At 57.4% G+C, this 17,257-nt stretch overlaps 1 protein-coding gene across 11 annotated transcripts in view; it reads right to left on the bottom strand.

Annotated features, from left to right (window-relative positions):
• Positions 1-17,257, bottom strand: part of ARHGEF11 (Rho guanine nucleotide exchange factor 11) — an 87,013-nt gene that overhangs the window by 36,017 nt on the left and 33,739 nt on the right. For 10 of the 11 annotated variants that reach the window (XM_023247568.2, XM_023247561.2, XM_023247563.2 and 7 more), the window contains exons 2-4: positions 7,105-7,119; positions 6,696-6,793; positions 5,683-5,781 (exon numbers count right to left, since the gene is read on the bottom strand). In XM_023247568.2, coding sequence (XP_023103336.2) covers positions 5,683-5,781; positions 6,696-6,793; positions 7,105-7,119 — 212 coding nt within the window. The remainder of the gene's footprint in view (positions 1-5,682; positions 5,782-6,695; positions 6,794-7,104; positions 7,120-17,257) is intronic. The other variant, XM_023247565.2, reaches the window with a different exon arrangement.

Below are 17,257 nucleotides of genomic sequence, written 5' to 3'. Positions count from 1 at the left end.
TTCGAATGTGTCTGGATGTCCCAGACCAGTAAGAGCTACTTCCTATGATCCAGTGGGAAGGATGGGTTTACCGTTATCAGCTGTACTGTTAGCATAACGATAGTTATTAACAGGAATATGGACAAAAGAATAAAAACGAGGTTTCAAAGCGTCCTTCTGAAGCCCTGAAGGGTTCAGGGGTATCCTGGGGTTCGTATCAATAAAGATGGCCATGGTCACTCACTGTCAAAATTTGTTTCAGGCTATTTAGTTCCTCCCTTTAAAATGGGCCACATTAAGAGCTTCTGATTGAGACTTACTGAGACGCTGCCCCTTGGCCAGAGGCTGCGCTGGCTGTGACTGCCGTGTGGTTTTCCATGACTCAGTCCTGGTCTGATTTACATCCAGGAAGCATAAGAAACACGAAAGCTGAGGCTAGCTAACGAGCGGCATGAAGACTGTTTTCGTGAATCTGCCCCAGATGATCATTCAATCTGTGAGCTGCACTCATCTGATCAAAACAAAACTCCCACAAAGCACACATAGATGTTTCTGGTCTAAAAAGAGATTCTACAGCGCTGACTGCGTCCCAGTTTGGCTTTCCAATACGGGACTCAAGACTACGCCCTCGTCTCCAGCGTGCTATTTACGGAAGAGGACTCGAAAGGAGCGTGAAATGCTCTACCCTGTGTCTGGAAACCAAAGGTGGGAAAGAAAGTAGGAAACACACGTGGTGATTTCTAGTAACTTAGCAATTCGGAAAAAAAACCAGTCTCCAGAGTAAAGGAACCGGAGAAACTCTCAAGCCTCAGTGAGCATGAGTCACTGGGGGATGTGTTCAAAGGCATGACCCCTGGCCCCCTGGTAGAGAGTGATTCAGTAACTGTGGCCGTGGGCTCAGGACGAGGGTGGCAGCCATCCTGGGGTCCGGGTGACTCTGACGTCGGCAGGGCACCAACCACACTCTGAGAAACTGAACTAGAGAAGCCTAAGGTCAGGGAAAGACCGTAACAACCACTTTGTTACCCCCGAGAGGTCAACGCTGATGCCAATGTAGGCTCTCCTTGTCTCCTGCCCCAAACGCGCACACACGTGTGCACAGACACCCGTGCACAGACACACATATGGACAGACACACCCCTTAACTCTGGGTCCGACTCTGCTTGGGCCTCAGGGCAGGGACATGTAAGAGAGCTGAGCTGCACCCGAGGGACCCCCATGCTATTTGCGTGGGGCAGGCCGCAGAGGTGAAGGACGAGCATTTTGTCCCCACCAGCTCCGTCTCCCCTGTCCAGCAGCAGGGACAACATGGAAGCAGAGAACAGAAGTATCTCTTCAGAGCTCTGTCCTCGGACAGGAAAACAAGCCCCACAGACACAAGTTAACTCCCAAACATCTGAGCTGCAATTATTTAGGTCCTCGTGTGATCTACAGACCTCATTTTGGTCATGAATTTGAAATTCTCTTTTTACTTTTCCCATAAACAAATCCCAACTATTTCCTCAAAATTACTTAAAGTCTATTTTTCTTCCCACTTTGCAATGTACTTAGTGTGAAATGCTAGCCTGCTCATGGGTACACCTTGTCTTACTGTACTTTGCAGGCAGTGGGTTTTACAAATGAAAGTTTTGTGGGAGGGGCGCCTGGGTGGCTCAGTCGGTTAAGCATCCGACTTCGGCTCAGGTCATGATCTCGCGGTCCGTGAGTTCGAGACCCGCGTCGGGCTCTGGGCTGACGGCTCGGAGCCTGGAGCCCACTTTGGATTCTGTGTCTCCCTCTCTCTCTGCCCCTCCCCCGCTCATGCTGTGTCTCTCTCTGTCTCAAAAATAAATAAAAACATTAAAAAAAAACTTAAACAAATGAAAGGTTTGCGGGAACCAGCGTCGAGCAAGTCTGTCGGTGCCATTTTTCCAGCAGCGTTTGCTCACCTCCTGTCTCAGTGCCACATTTTGGTGATTCTCACAATATCTAAAACTTTTCTGTTATTATATTTTTATGGTGATCTGTGACGAGTGATCTTTTTTAGGTTAAAAAAACTTATTTACATTAATCTATATTTTTATTCTTGAGGGAAAGAGAGAGAGAGCGTGCGTGCGTGTGAGAGAGTGCGTGAGTGTGTGTGCACCCAGGGGAGAGAGGCAGAGGGAGAGGGAGAGAGAGAATCCTAAGCAGGATCCAGGATCCATGCTCAGTGCAGAGCCCGATGCGGGGCTTGATCCCACAACCATGGGATCATGACCTGAGCCGAAATCAGGAGCCAGACGCTCAACCGACTGAGCCACCCAGGTGCACCTGCGACGAGTGACGTTTGGCGTTACTGCTGTGATGGTGTGGGGGCCACCAGGAGCGGTGCCCTGTAAGACGGTGAACTTGACAGATGCTCCGCCAACGGCCTGCCCCGTCTCTCCCCCTTCCTCAGCCGCCCTGTTCCCTGAGACACGGCAGCAGTGACATTAGGCCGATCACGGACCCTACAACGGCGCTAAGTGTGCAGTGAAAGGCAGAGCCTCGCGCCCATCGCTTGAAATCGGAAGCTGGCGGCGATTCGGCTCAGGGGGGAAGGCGCGTCCAAAGCCCAGATACACTGAACGCTTGGGCCTCCCGTACCCGACGCTTGGCCAAGTTGTGAACGCGAGGGAAGGTTTCTGAAGGAAATGAGAAGTGCTGTTCCAGGAAACACGCGGATGACGAGAAAGCTAAACGGCCTTACTGCCGATGCGGAGAAAGTCTGAGTGGTCCGGACGGACCATCACACGCACCATGTCCCCGGTCCAGAGCACGGTCCAGAGCAAGGCCCGCGCCGTCTTCGTTCTGCGGAGGCCGAGCGAGGGCAGGAGGCCGCACGGGCGTGGTGAGACGCTGGCTGAGGCCGGTCCGTGAGGTCTCGGGAAAGAAGCCGCCTGCGCGACACAGAAGCGCAGGGAGAAGCATCCGGAGCCGATGCAGAAGCCGCGGCAAGTTCTCCGGAAGGTCCAGCTGAGAGAATTCACCAGGGTGGCCACGCTCACCAACAGATCCTCAGTGTGGACCAGACAGTCTCAGTGTGGACCAGACAGTAGACGCCGTCCAGGACTCTCGTGGCCAGACGGGACAAGTCAGGGCCCGGTTCCCAAGCTTCGAAGGACGGGCCGACTCTTGTCAGGGGCTAACACGGCTGGTGACTGTAAGCTGAAGCTCCTTGACCTTTCCCAAATTCTTGGGGCCCTTAAGAATCACGCTAAACCTACTCTGTCTGTGCTCTAGAAATGGAACAACAAAGCCTGGAGGGCAGTACATCTGTTTACAACATGGGTTACTGAATATCTTATGTCCCCCATTGGGACCTGCTGTGCAGAAAAAAAAAAAAAAAAAAAAAAAAAAAAGATTTCTTTCAAAATATTACTGCTCCAGGGAGCCCGGGTGGCTCAGTCAGTTAACCATCCAACTTCAGCTCAGGTCATGATCTCACAGTCCGTGGGTTCGAGCCCTACGTTGGGCTCTGTGCTAACAGCTCAGAGCCTAGAGCCTGCTTCGGATTCTGTCTCCCTCTGTCGCCCCTCCCCCACTCATGCTCTGTCTCTGTTTCTCAAAAATGAATAAATGTTAGAAAAACAAACAAACAGGGGTGCCTGGGTGGCTCGGTTGGTTAAGCGTCCGACTTCGGCTCAGGTCATGATCTCGCAGTCCGTGAGTTGGAGCCCCACATCAGGCCCTGTGGCTGACAGCTCAGAGCCTGGAGCCTGCTTTGGATTCTGAGTTTCCCTCTCTCTCTGCCCCTCCCCTGTGTGTGCATGTGCGCGCGCGCGCGCTCTCTCTCTCTCTCTCTCCCAAAAATGAACATTAAAGAATTTAAAAAACAAACAAAATATTACTGCTCCTTGACCATGACCCAGGCACCCAAGAGCTCTGATGGACAACGAGACGAGTGTTGTCGTGCCTGCTGACACAACACCCGTTCTGCAGCTCACGCGTCAAGGAATCATTTCGATTTTCGAGTCTCATTATTTGACAAATGCATTTTGTAGGGCTGTGGCTGCCATAGATAATGATTCTGCTGATGGATCTGGACAAAGCAAATTGAAAACCTTCTGGGAAGGATTCATCATTCTAGATGCCACTTGGCCCATTCACGGTTCATGGGAAGAGGTCAAAACATCAATATTCACAGGAACCGGAAGAGGCAGCCTTCACGGACTGACTCGGAGGGTTCAAGACTTCCGCGCAGGCACAAATGCAGTGTGGCCTGAGGACGGGGCTGAATGGCTGCGACCTCAGGATAAAACCCGAGCGGACGAGGAGGTGCTTGCTGGGGAGGAGCGGGGCAAGTGGTTTCCTGAGATGGAATCCACTCCTGGTGAGAATGCCGTGAAGACTGTTGAAATGACAGTAAAGGACTGAGAATATCCCATCAGCGCGGCTGCTAAAGGAGCAGCAGGGTGGAGAGGATGGACTCCAATTTTGAAAGTTGTGCTGTGAGCAAAATGCTCCCAAACAGCAGTGCCCGTGACAGAGAGACATTCCTAAAAGCAAGAGTCGCTTGACGTGGCAAACGTCATCGTCTTATCTCAGGAAATCGCCACAGCCCCCCCCCAGGCTTCAGGGGCCACCACCCCGGCCCCAAAACATCGAGGCAGCCACCAACATCGAGGCAGACCCTCCGGCAGAGGCTGTGACTCGCTCATTAGCAGGAACACCCCACAACAAGGTGTTTTTAACGAAGGCGCGTGTGTTGTTTTCTCAGACGTGACGCCACCGCACTCTGAGACCACGGTATGGTGAGAGCGCGACTTTCATGCGCGCGGAGACACCAAATCGTCGCTCTGAGCCGCTTTACCGCGACGCCTGCTTCTGTGGCGGTCAGGAGCCGAGCCCGTACCTGTCAAGCCTTAGACTCTCCACGTCACCCGCGCCACCCCCGCGGCCACACTGAAGTTCACCCCCCTAGGGACACTGGTTTACACGCGTCCCGCTCCCACGTCCTTCCCGCTTGTCAGCTCCGGCCCGGGTCGCTTACCAGCACGGCTCTACCTCCTGGCGGGCGACGCGGCTTGGGCGACACGGCTTCCAGGTGCTGGCGGCTCTTCCAGTCGCAACTGGCGGCTCGACCGACCTGCCTACGTGCCCTCCCGCTCTGTTTTCCCATCCTGCCAGCCGTCTTTCATTCCCACCTTTGCGACTGCTCCCGAAATCCTACTGCTTCTCAGGGAGGCTTGGACCACAAACCGCCCGAACACCGTTCGTTCCCAGCACTGTCTCCTCCCAGACCGCCCGGCACACGTCATTTCTCTGGCCCTTTACTATTTAACGTCGGCCGCCCCGGCACCCGCGCCCGCCCGGGCCGGCACGCTGTCCCAAACTGTAGGGTGCTGCAGGTGGCACAAAGACGGGGGTCGGAGACCCCACACGGCACCTTCTGACCCGGTAAGAGGGCCTCCCTCGGGTGGCAACCTGGCATCTGCCCGGCAGCCTCAGGGCCACCCTGCCGTTCTTACCCTTCCCGACGGGGAAGCGGGCAGGCGACGTGACCCCTACGAGTTCTGTCTGGCGCACGGCACTGCCGAGACGGCCCCGGGGACCAGTTCGTAGCAATTCACGCACGCCCAGCACTCCCCACACCTCCAGGGAGCACCCACGCCCGTCCTCTAATCACGCGGCAGGTCACGCACACGGTTGCTACCCACACGGTGTCCCCGTCCCCCGCGGGCAGCGGGACGCAGCACTCACCGGGCCGCACGGACTGCACCAGGACGATACGATCCCCGCTGACGGTGAAGCCGAAGCCATGCTGGTCCTTTTGGATGATGACACAGCGCTGAACAAGACCTGATGAGGGTGACAGACAGAGAAGGATCATCAGGAGCCACCACCGACCGGGAAAGCCCCAGGTCGTCCTCCCGCAGAAAGCCTTTCCAGACTAACCGACTCCCCAGACTTTTCCTGAGCAAAACTAGGGCGATGACACGACGGCCTCCGGAGCAACGAACACCTGGAAGCTACCTTGCGCCCCGTGTAAGTCACCCTTCTCCAGTCACTGAGGCGTCAGTCTCTTTAGGTCTGTCGGGTGAGGCTGGCCAAAGAGGGTCAGGACAGGGAAGCAGCCCTGTGACTGAGGCCCGAGTGAGGTGTCTGCTGGGAAATCCCGCCTGGCGAGGGTGGCGGGTGGCGGCTCACGGGGGGCGACCCGGGGCGGGCCCCTTGCCAGGCCCGGGGAAGGGTGCAGGGAAAGAGAAAACCCGTCCTTCTCACACACACGTCTGCCCCCAGAAATGTGGAGGAAAAGAAAGGCAGCCACGACTGCCGAGTGCCCCCGTCCCTGCGGGTGCGCAGCAGACCCCACACCCTGCACGCTGCACCCCAGACATCGCGCCCCGGATCCGCGGACTGCACACCGCACTGGATGCCGCACACCGAGCACCGAGCTCACGTGCCGACCCGGGCCCCGTCCCACAACGGCCAGCGCAGGAACTCTGGAGTTAAGCCCAACTGGTTTCGGGCCTGCCTCTGGCCCCTCCGAGCCTATGCACTTGGCAAGTGTCTGAAGCCCTCTGTGCCTCGGCCCCCCGCTCCGTGAGCAGGGACAACATCCCCCTTCCGTGGCTGGTGTGCGGACAGAGGAGACAAGTCGTACAAACGGCGAACTGCCGAGCCTGACACACCCCAGGAGCGCGACGGGAAGGCTGCTTTGCCCCCGGGAAAGGCACCCCTTCTGTGTCTGCGTGTTAGCGCCCCAAGGTTACCTGCTGTGTCAGAAGCGTCAGAGGCGTCAGAGGGCTGGCGGAGGTGGGAAGAAGGCCTGCGTCCGGGCGCCGGGTCTCCCAAAGACAGGCTGCTTAACCTGCAGGGCAAGGAGAGCAGCGGTGAGCCGGGCGGGGAGGGACCAGCCTGCGGCTCTGTTAGAAGGGGCCCGAGTCTGGGGTGAAGAGAGGCCACCCCTCTCAGCCTGTAACCGGCTCCATCTGGTGGGAGATCAGCCGTGTCTACACCACCGGCAATACCACCTATGTGAGATCCTGGGCCGCAGGGCGAGCACGGTCTCCCTGGTACCCAGCAAGGCGCGAAGGGCAAGAGCCCTTCCTGGAGTCGGGAGACAAGGAAAGAGTGGCGGGAGCAGACCGCGCACAGACACACACGCTTGGCGGCTCTTACCAGGCGGCAATGGGGCTGACGGAACAGAACGAAGCAGCAGGGAGATGGTTGCAAGAAAAAGACAGGAGAAAACAAAAGCTGGTTAGTGTCAGGCGGCGACTGGCAAAGGACAGGGAGACCGGAGGGCGAGACGGCGGGGCATCAGAACCAGCCGGCAGAGGATGGCGGCGGGTGCAGCAGAGAGCCTCCCCACCTCGGGCTTTGTCTCGTCCCCTCTAGACGGGCACCTCCAGGCGGGGAACTGGGACTAACCTGGGCAGGGTGGCATACGCTTCTCGGGAAGGGAGAGGGAGAGCAATGGCCCAGCCTCTGAAAACGCCCCTTTTCCTGGAGTCTGGCCTGGCCCGTGGTAGAAATCCGGCCCACACCGAGCCCCTGCCTGCAGCCAGCCCGAGGCGCCCCGCTCGGCAAAGGTTAAGTGAGACCCTAACACCTCAAGGTACCGAGATCACCAAACCAGATCTTCCCTTCAACAGCAGGAGGACAAGTGCAACGGCTGCCACGCCTCTCCCATTCAGGAGAGTGTACCTGCTGCCCCTCTGAGGGGGTCTCCCGTGTGTCTACAGCAAGTGACCAGGCAGAAGGTCATTAGCGGAGGCGCTGTGCGCAGTGGCAGAACATGCCCTTGGCGTAAATGTTCACGTGGTGGCTGGTGGAGCGAACCACAGTGTGACGGTGACAGTATGATGGCAGGGTGCTCGGCTGCGTGTGACGGGAAGGCCCCTGACGGAAAGGAATGGCCTCCAGGATGTGTTGAGTGAAAACAGCAAGGCGCAGGGAAGAGTGGGCGAAAGAGCAGGGGGGGAAGTATTTCTTCGTGTGCGTTTCTGTGCTCGCTCACGTACGCACAAAGGATCTAAGACACCTTTGGGAGGGTACCGAAGAAACACACACTGGCTGCCTCTGAGGAAGGAGACTGCGTGTCTGGGGCACAGGGCTGGTGCTAGAAACTCATGTTCTCGATTGCAGCCTTTAGGCTCTGGATCCCGGGAAGGAGCCAGTTCTTCAAGCGATATATATGACACGACAAAATAGCTTTCCAAGTTGAAAGACGGGGGTCTTCTTCTCCCCTCATCCTGGCGCCCCTCCTCCCTGGACAGGTGAGACTGCCTTTTACTGGCTGATCTTTGGATCAGAGAGAGGAGGACGCCAAGGGAGAGGAGAGCGTGGGGCCCAGCAGAGCGTGACGTGGGAACGGAGGACGAGAAACAAGGAAGAACAAAACAAGACATAAACCAGACAAGACACGGGAGACGGTCGGTTCAAGAAAAGCCGCAATCGCGCCGAGAAGGGCCGCGGAGTGGAAACTGCCCACAGTGCACTAGTCATCTTGCTGAAATGCAAATCCGCCCATGTCATTTTGCTGCCGGGAACCTCCCAGAGCTTCCGTATGGTGCGCAGGGCGGGGGGAAGGCTGTGCTGCCTGAGCTGGGCCGTGGCCGAGTGGGACGTACTGCCGGGTCCCCCCACGGCCCCCGGGTCCCCCCACGGCCCCCGGGCCCCCCCACGGCCCCCAGGGCCCCCCACGGCCCCCGGGGCCTACTGCCCAGGTGGGACTCGGCAGGCGTGCCACCTTATTCTCCGTCTCTGCTCTTTGCCACCGGCCCTTCACCTGCTCTGGTTTCTGGCCCCTGCCTTTGCCCGTACCGCGCCTGCTCCCCAGATGTCCCTCCTGCCGCACGGCTCGTGACCGCATCTGTGAGCCAGACGAGAGCGTGCGCTGCCGGCAGCTCCGGCTCCTGGCTGTCTTCAAATCACCCGCCTCCAATCTCTGCCCACCCCCACGCCTCCACCCACACCGGGCACCCAGCTTAGCTCAGCACTCAGTAAGTGGTCTAGAATCCACGGATGATGACCACACTTGCTGCGGTCATCATTCTGCAACGTGCGTATGTCACGCTGCCCCCTGGAACGTGCACAGTGCCGTGTGGCAATGAGATCTCAGGGAAACTGAGAGAGTGCCCTAGAGCCCAGACCTGTGCTACCCGACGTAACAGCCACAAGCGTCTATTTGAATTCACATCTGAAATAGAATGTAAGTTTCTCAGCTGGCCCAGTCACGTTTCCATTGCTTCCTAGCTAGCTACGGTGGCTCGTGGTTACCATACCACACTCACCGGACCCGACAGCACGAGGCACTTCCATCGCTTTGGAAAGCTCTCCTGGACGGCACGGCGCTGCTCCGGGCACCGTGCGAGGCGCTGGGTACAGACGGAGGAGGAGCACACACGCGGGGGCGACAGCTCCGTGCTGGCCCCCCTCAGAGAGGGGTCCTCAGGACAGACCTTAATTTAAAGGTCTTTTATTCCAGCCGCTCATCTGCTGTCTGCAGTCGGATCCGCACACCCCACCCCTGGGCTACCGAGGACGGGCCTGAACCCCCCTTCCTCGCCACCTCGGGAGAAAGCCCGTTTTCTGCTGGGACGGCCGGGGCCTCCTCCTGGCCTCGTGCAGTCTGGCCCACGCTTGTATGGAAGCCTGGCAGGGACAGGAACTCGGAACCTGGTTTGCTTTGCACTCGAGCTGGGCCGTGGGCTGTCGTGCATCACGAAAGGCACGCGGAGCGGCGGCCCGGGGACCCGGCTGCGGAGGACGTCAGGGGCGTGGACGAGAATCACTTCAGCAACAGATGCGAACGGCCCTTTCTCTTTGAGAGCTTCGAGGAGGAAAAACTACCCCGGAACTGGGCAGGAAGACACATCGGCAGATCAGGCAGGCGGCAACAACGCGCGGGCTGCTGGGTCGGCGGGGGCTTGGGCCCAAGCAGTGTTTGGAGGGAGCCCTTGGGAAGGTTAAGATCCGAGAGACGAGGGAAGAAGGAGAAGTAAAGAGCGTACTTGGCCGTCAGAAAAGGAGAAGGGATTTTGACGGCAGGGCTCGCCTCTCCTTCATGCCGTCCCCGCCAAGTCTGGCAGCAGAGATCAGATTGGAATCGGCCTAAACCTGAAGGCCTGGGAGAGTGCAGACCCCCTCCGAACACGTGGCTCGCTAAACGGCAGCCGCGAGACAGGAGGTCTGGCCCAGCTTCCCAGGAGGGCCCCACCACTGAGCCCCCTGCCCAGTGCAGCCGTCGGTGTTTCCAGACCCGCTCCCTGCTTCCTGCCCCCACTGACCGTGTGGCTTCCAGCCTTGGGTCTGGGTGACTGGAAAAGCCCAGATTCACTGTGTGGACCAGCCTTCCCCGGCACGGCCCGCCCTGGGCCCCGGATCGGGACCCGCGATTCCCTCCTCACGCCTGACAACCCGATGCGTGCGAGGCCGCCTGGCGCTGAAGGGCCTTCCCCCGAGGGGACCCAAACACCGTGGCCCCGTGACGGCACCGCCCTCTGCCCCTGCTCCTCGAGGCTCTGGTCAAGGGGCACGGACCCCACCGTGCTCTCCCTGGCCACGGCAGCCTGCGTATCTTTTACGCCAAGGTTGTATTCTGAAACATTTCAAACGTGTGTCGAGGTTGAGGGGAGCAGCACGATGAGTGCCTGTAGGCCTCCATCTAGACTCCCCAGTCAACATTCCTCACGCTTGCTTTATTTTCCCAAGGTTACACACTTTTCCCCTATTTCAAAGTAGCAGACAGCGTGATACTTGATCCCGAGGTACGGCAGCATGACCCCCCAAGACCTTCGACTTCTCCTGGACAACCACAGTGACCTCAGCACCCAAGGAGCTCACCGTCGATACAACAGGATTACCTCACGTGTAGTCCGCGCTCAAGCCCAACTGTCGTACGGCTCTTCCACATGGCTGCTTTCCCACGGCCTGCGACCGGGGTCCAGCCGCAGATCGCAGATCGCATTTACTCAGTCTCCTCGGGATTCGTCTGATCCAGAACGCCCACCCACCCCGGTCCCTCCGAACCCTGGGGCGTAAGAGCTCAGGCCAGTCGTCTTATCGATCGGCCTGCAGAGGACTCGGCTGTCTCCTCATGATTAGATTCAGATTAAGCCTCTTAAAAGAGTATCATGTAAGTGGTTACGCCAGGTTTGGTTACTCGGGTCAGGTGCGCTCCGGGGAGTCGGCAGTGGTAAAAACACGTTTCCCACTTGAATCGGCGGGCAAGCTGGGGTGATACCTGAGCCAGAGGACCACCCTTTTCTCCAACAGCCCCTCCCCAGCGGCCTCACCCTCCACGGGGGCTCCTTGCTTGGACCGCATGCTGCACTGTAGCCGTAGAAAGGCCATCTACTGATTCCGCCTCTCCTTCCGCATCCACTAGCGGGCAGTCTCCTGTAAAGGAGGCAGTCTTTCCCTTTCCTGGAGCGGCGCCACGAATCCATGAATTTCTTCCCTAATGCAAGGCATTAGAGTCCATTATCATCACTTTTTTTTAACGTTCTTTTTTTTTAAGTTTATTTTTTTTTCTGGGAATCTCTATGCCCAACGTGGGGCTCGAACTCATGACCCAAGATCAAGAGTCACGGGCTCACTGACTGAGCCAGCCGGGCGCCCCTTTCATCATCACTTTTTAGAAACTCTTGGAGCTGTCCCCATCTGGCTGGGGGGAGACCTTGTTCCTTTACAGTGTCACCGTCTGTCTTCGAGCACATCCTTGCCTTCTGGCACAAGACCTTCCCGGCTCACTGCCTACCTTCCCTGAGCCAGGCCTAGGATCGAACACTCCTGTAAGGACCCCTGGTTCCTTTCAGTGGGAGTCATACTTAGAGACAGGATCGGGGGGGGCCAGGGCAGCGAGTATTTATGCAGAAAGTGTGAGTCCACGCTGACATCTCCAGTTTGGCTCCGACACTAGCAGGTCCTTCCTCTCCCGGAGTGAGAACCGGTTCCCACGTGAGAGGGTTGCTGGGGTGAACGCACCAACGTGTCTATTCAGTCAGTCCAGGGTGTCCCTGCAGCTCTGTCCCCACATGGCGTTGCATCAGAGGCGCACAGTCAGGACCGTGCGCGGAAGCTGCTCTCTGATGTTATCGGCCTGAAATGCATCCAGGCCTCTTTTCATACTTGTACTTAACTTGGGGGGTTTCCTTTCCTCAGTATTTATCTAACTTTACGTTTTGAACCTGTTCAGCACTCACGTGGTCGAGAACGCAAGATGCCACCTTACAGAAGGTCCCTCCAGAGCCGCCCCTGCCGCATCCTGACCCTGCAGGGAAGCTTTCCCACCGGTCTCGGTCTCTGGCTTTCTCTCTGAGCCTCGTCTTGGGAAGCTAAGGAAATGCACACTGCTCCGTCCCGGTCCGCAGAGACCTTCCACGTCCCTCCCCTTCTCTCTGCCCTGCCGGCCACACCCTGATGCCGAGGCGCCCTCAGCCTTCCCTCCGACGCTACTCCTGTCATCTGGTGTCAGTCCTGGCCGGGCTTTCCGGAACGCTCCCCCCACCCCGGCGGTCTGCCCCCCTCCACCCGCAGCAGCACCAGGCGCAGAAGAGGCGCCCTGCGAATCCACGCCGAAACCGTCCCCCCGCCCCCCGTGCGCAATGAAGCGCGGACACGCATGGAGACTGTCCCGACAACAAAATCCGAAACTGCCCATTTACCCCTCCTGTTGGCCTATGGGTGTGTATATTTTTAAAAATTAGTTAAAATTTGAAAATCAGACCCTTTCACACTAAGAAACCACAGGTTTCCGGTTTCTGGCCCCACCGTGCTTCTAAGCCCCACAAGGGGACAACGGCTGCCGACAGGGCCTGCTCTCGTCATCCTCGTTCTGTCCCGCCGGCAGCCTGCAGCTAGGGAGCAGCCTAGGATGTCCCCGTGACGCTAGTTACGAAGTCCTTCCTACCTTCCGCAAGGCGTGCGGAACACCTGCCGTATGCTGTCTATTTAACCTTCCCCGGAGCCAGGCGAGGTAGGCAGCACACCCCCATTTTCAGAGTGAGCAGCGGGGTTAAGCGGAGTTGAGATACGATCTGGCTTCAAGGTCTGGGCCCCTAAATGAACTTATCTGACCTGTGGCCACGTATGAGGATCTAACTGGTCTCTATTGGGCCTTTCCTGGTATTTTCTTTTTTGCATACACACGATACATGTACCTCACATGTGCACACACGCACACACAATACACGTGATGTACTCTAGACTCACAAGGTACGCAGAAGGCATACGCTGTGTATATCTAGAGAGATAACAAATACGATCAACAGAGATTAAAAAGCACACCCTACGTAAGCTGACGTAGGTCTCTGGTGTCTGGGCAAAGTCATACTCCTGAGCCCCTCCCCAAAGCCAGGAGCGGCAGTGAACCAGGAAAGGGCTACCTTGCCGGGACCTTCGTTCTAGATAAAGTGCACATTCGCTGAACCCTGACCTGGTCTTACTGGTCTGGCTTCCCTTATCTACCAGGGTGGAGGAGCTCTAAGTAGCCTCCTGGCACCCTTTTCAAGGATTCTGCATCTGGGCGGAAGTCTCCCCACGGTCTGAGGCAAACACTCCAGCCTGCACATCCCTGCAGTGAAGGGAAGAGACACCGTTGCCCCTAAGAGCTCATACACTTGAGAACACTTAGAAAAAAAGAGGCACAGATCGAACGAAAGCAGTCTCCGTCAGAAAGAACCGGAGTGCAGAGTCAACACTTCAAAGGGTGCTGCCGAGAAGGACTGGGCTTGGAAATTCAGGAGCCAATTCCAGTTCTGTTGGAATCCACGGGGCCCTCGGCCACCACCCACTTCTGCGCGTGGGTCTCTTCTCAATTCAAGCGGGGGGGGGCAGTGGGGGGTGGGGAGCGGCCAGAGAGGCTCCCACCCCCGAGGTCACACACTGGCTGCAGAGCGGCGTGGGAACCCCTCACGCTCCCACCCGGGGACCCAACGTGGCAGCTCGGTGGCGGGGAACACGCGTCCTTTCTCGAGCAGCCCCTTCCCTCTGCGCCAGCATCGATTTCCCGGGGTGGACCGGAGCCCCGGGGACAAGGCCGCTCCGACACGTCTGCTGAAGGAACGTGCACGGTCCTCCCTTCAGAGCTGCCGTGAGGCTCAGAGAGGCGCTCCGTTAGGTTCCCCACGGCGTGGAGTCCCGTGCAAATCTTTTCAAGGTCCACACTAGGTGACCGACGCTCAACGTGCCAGAGGTGAGGCACACCGATGAGGAAGAGTGGCTGACTAAGAAACGGAGAAGTGAAGATGCCCCCGGCTGTCCCGGTCGCCTCCACGCAGGGTTTTGAGGGCGGCGGGCATCGGGGCGGACAGGTGCACGGAGGGGGTCGGGGGGTGGCGAGAACCGGCGTGCGGGGCTCAACACTCCGTGTTTATCACACAGCCCATGCTATGGTCTGGAAAGCACTGTTTTGGGGTGAAATACAGGCTCGGGCTTGGGCTCAGCCTTCTCCTGGCTGGCACGCCACCTCTCCGAGCCCCGGTTTCTCGGCAATGAATGTGGAAAATACCATTTCCTCCAAGGGTGGCTGGGAGCACATCACCCTCACAGAAACCTCAAAGCCAACATGCCCAAACTGAAATCAGCCTCCCAGCGTGGGCCCTGCTCCTAAAGAGGTCTCCTCCCGAGGTAACCGTGCCATGCGGTCACTCACGTGGGAGCCCGAGTTACCTCTGACACCCCTGCAAATCTAACCACCGCCACACCTTACTGCCGTTACCCACCACTGTTTCTGGACCCACCCGCTCTGTCCCTCCTTGCCCCTCTCCTAGCACAGTCGGCCGTTCCCCTCCCTAGATCCCATCCATTCTCTACTTGAGAACTTTCCAGCAATCTCTTAAAAAGACGAAGTGGAACGTTACCCTGTAGCAGCTTCCTACCGTCCTTACCTTCGTATAAAGGTTCAAATCCTCCCCCAGCCCAGCAGGTGCTCTGGGTGGGGGGATCCTCGTGCCCCCACTGGCCTCAACCCCAGGAGCCTCCCCGTCCATGAAGGCCAACACACGCTCCAGGGTTCAGGACAAACACCTCTTCCTCCGGGAGGCCTTCCTGGACACCCCACGACGCGGGCCTCCCCCGAAATCTTCCCTGTGGTGCTCAGTGCCGACTGGTCATTTCGTGCTTTCTCGGACTGCTTCACGTCTACTCTCCCTCTTTGTTGATAAAGGTTCATTGTGTCCTGTTGGCCAGAGCACGCAGTCGATATACAATAATTATGACTTGAGGGGTGCCGGGTGGCTCCTGTCGGTTTGACTCTTGATTTCGGCTCAGAGCACGATCTCGCGGTTTGTGAGGTCGAGTCCCGCTTTGGGTTCTGTGCTGACGGCACCGAGCCTGCTTTGGATTCTCTCTCTCTGCCCCTCCCCCACTCACGCGTGTGCTCCTCTCTCTCAAAAGAAATAAACGTTAAAAAGAAAGTAGGAGCTGAAGGATAACATCAGACCGTATGTGCCAGAGAACTTTGCAGACATCAAAATATTGTAAGCACACACTTAGCGTTGATCGAGAGAGCCTGAAGGACCGCCACAGTGCACGTGAGTTAGGATTACATTCACGGCTTCGTGGTTTTAACAAAGGCAGGAAGGTGTTAGCCTCTGCATGGACTTACACGGCGAGTGCCATCGACCTGCAGAACCATGTAAGCTCCTACAGTCTTCAGTCTCCCGGACTTCTAGAATTCCATTCTGCACACAAAGCACTAAACAAGAAAATGCACGTTAAAGCGTGTTGTGACTACAAACTCGGCTGGGGAGAGAGGGGGCCAAAGAAGGAGGAAGGAACCGGAGAGGAGGCCAACTTCACCAGGGCCCGGGAGCGAGGGCAGAAAGCTCTGCTGTGGAAAGACAGGAGGGAGGAGCGGGCACAGGCGGCAGGGGGACATGGCAGCTCTGAGGCCGTCGGTGCAACACGCGGGGGGACGGAGGGTCAGACAGGACTGAGCCGAGAAGACGGGTCTCCACCCGGGCTCTGCCGCATCCCAGCCGGTGGATCTAGGAAACCCTCGGGGTCTCCACCAAGACAACGCGGACAGTTGACCTGCCGGCTCTCCCTGCCTCACGGGGCGGCTCGGAGTTACGTGGCAAGGTGCGTCAGAGGCTTGGAGACGCGGAAGCAACATCAGAGCAGGAGGAGAGCTTGGGGCGGGCTGTGGATTTCACTCCTTGTAGAGGCCGAAAGCTCCCTGGGAGTCACGGGAGCAGATCAGGGCACGAAAAGGATACGTCTGACGGTGGTGGCCAGAGTGGACTGGAAGGGGAGAGGCTGGAGGCGCAGAGAGCAGGTAGGGCAGGGGTCACATGCACCTGAGTGCCAGCACTGCATGGAATGAACCAGAGCAGCCGGGAGAGAGGCTGCAGGACCGTCTTGTGTCGTCCACAGGGGAGCCGCCCGGGCCACAGGCACCAGAAATGTGCTAGCTCGAAGTGAGAGGGTCAGTGTAAAACACACACACGGGTTCAAAGACGCAGTACAAGACAAAAGAGGAATGCAAAATACCAACACTTTCAACACTGATCGCAGGCAGAAATACCAGTATTTTGAGTAGATTCAGTTAAATGAAATATATCACTGAATTCCTTTTACCTGTTTCTCCCCTTAAAAAAAAATGTTTACTTATTTTGAGAGAGAAACAGAGCATGGGGGGGAGGGGCAGGGAGAGGGAGACACAGAATCCGAAGCAGGCTCCGGGCTCGGAGCTGTCAGCACAGAGCCTGATTACAGGGCTCGAACCCACGAACTGCGACATCATGACCTGAGCCGAAGTCGGACGCTCAACTGACTGAGCCACCCAGACGCCTCCCCACCTTTTTTCTTTTTTTAATGTTTTATTTATTTTTGAGTGTGAGAGTGTGAGTGGGGGAGAGACAGAAAGAGGGGGACAGAAGATCTGACGTGGGCTCCGCACTGACAGCAGCGAGCCCGACGCGGGGCTCACTTGCGACCTGTTAGGTCATGACCTGGGCCAAGGTGGGATGCTCAACCAACTGAGCCACCCAGGCCAGGTGCCCCTCCTTACCTTTTTTTTTTTTCATTTTTAAATGTTTTAATTTTTGAGAGCAAACACACACAAGCGAGGGAGGGGCAGAGGGGAGGGGGACAGAGGATCTGAAGTGGGCTTTGTGCCGAGGGCAGGGAGCCTGATGCAGGGCTCAAACTCATGAACCGTGAGACCATGACCCAAGCTGAAGCTGGATTCTCAACTCATTGAGCCACCCAGGCGCCCTTTTTTTCATTTTTAAAAGATCCTACTTTTAAATCATCTCTAGGCCCAACACGGGGCTCGAACTCACTCCTAGGTCAAGTCCCACACTCTATCAACCACACCAGC

The sequence above is a fragment of the Felis catus genome, chromosome F1 (assembly GCF_018350175.1).
Source record: "Felis catus isolate Fca126 chromosome F1, F.catus_Fca126_mat1.0, whole genome shotgun sequence".
Taxonomy (NCBI): Eukaryota; Metazoa; Chordata; class Mammalia; order Carnivora; family Felidae; genus Felis; species Felis catus.
Note: the sequence above shows the minus strand (reverse complement) of the source record. Positions and strands in the feature narration are given on the sequence as shown.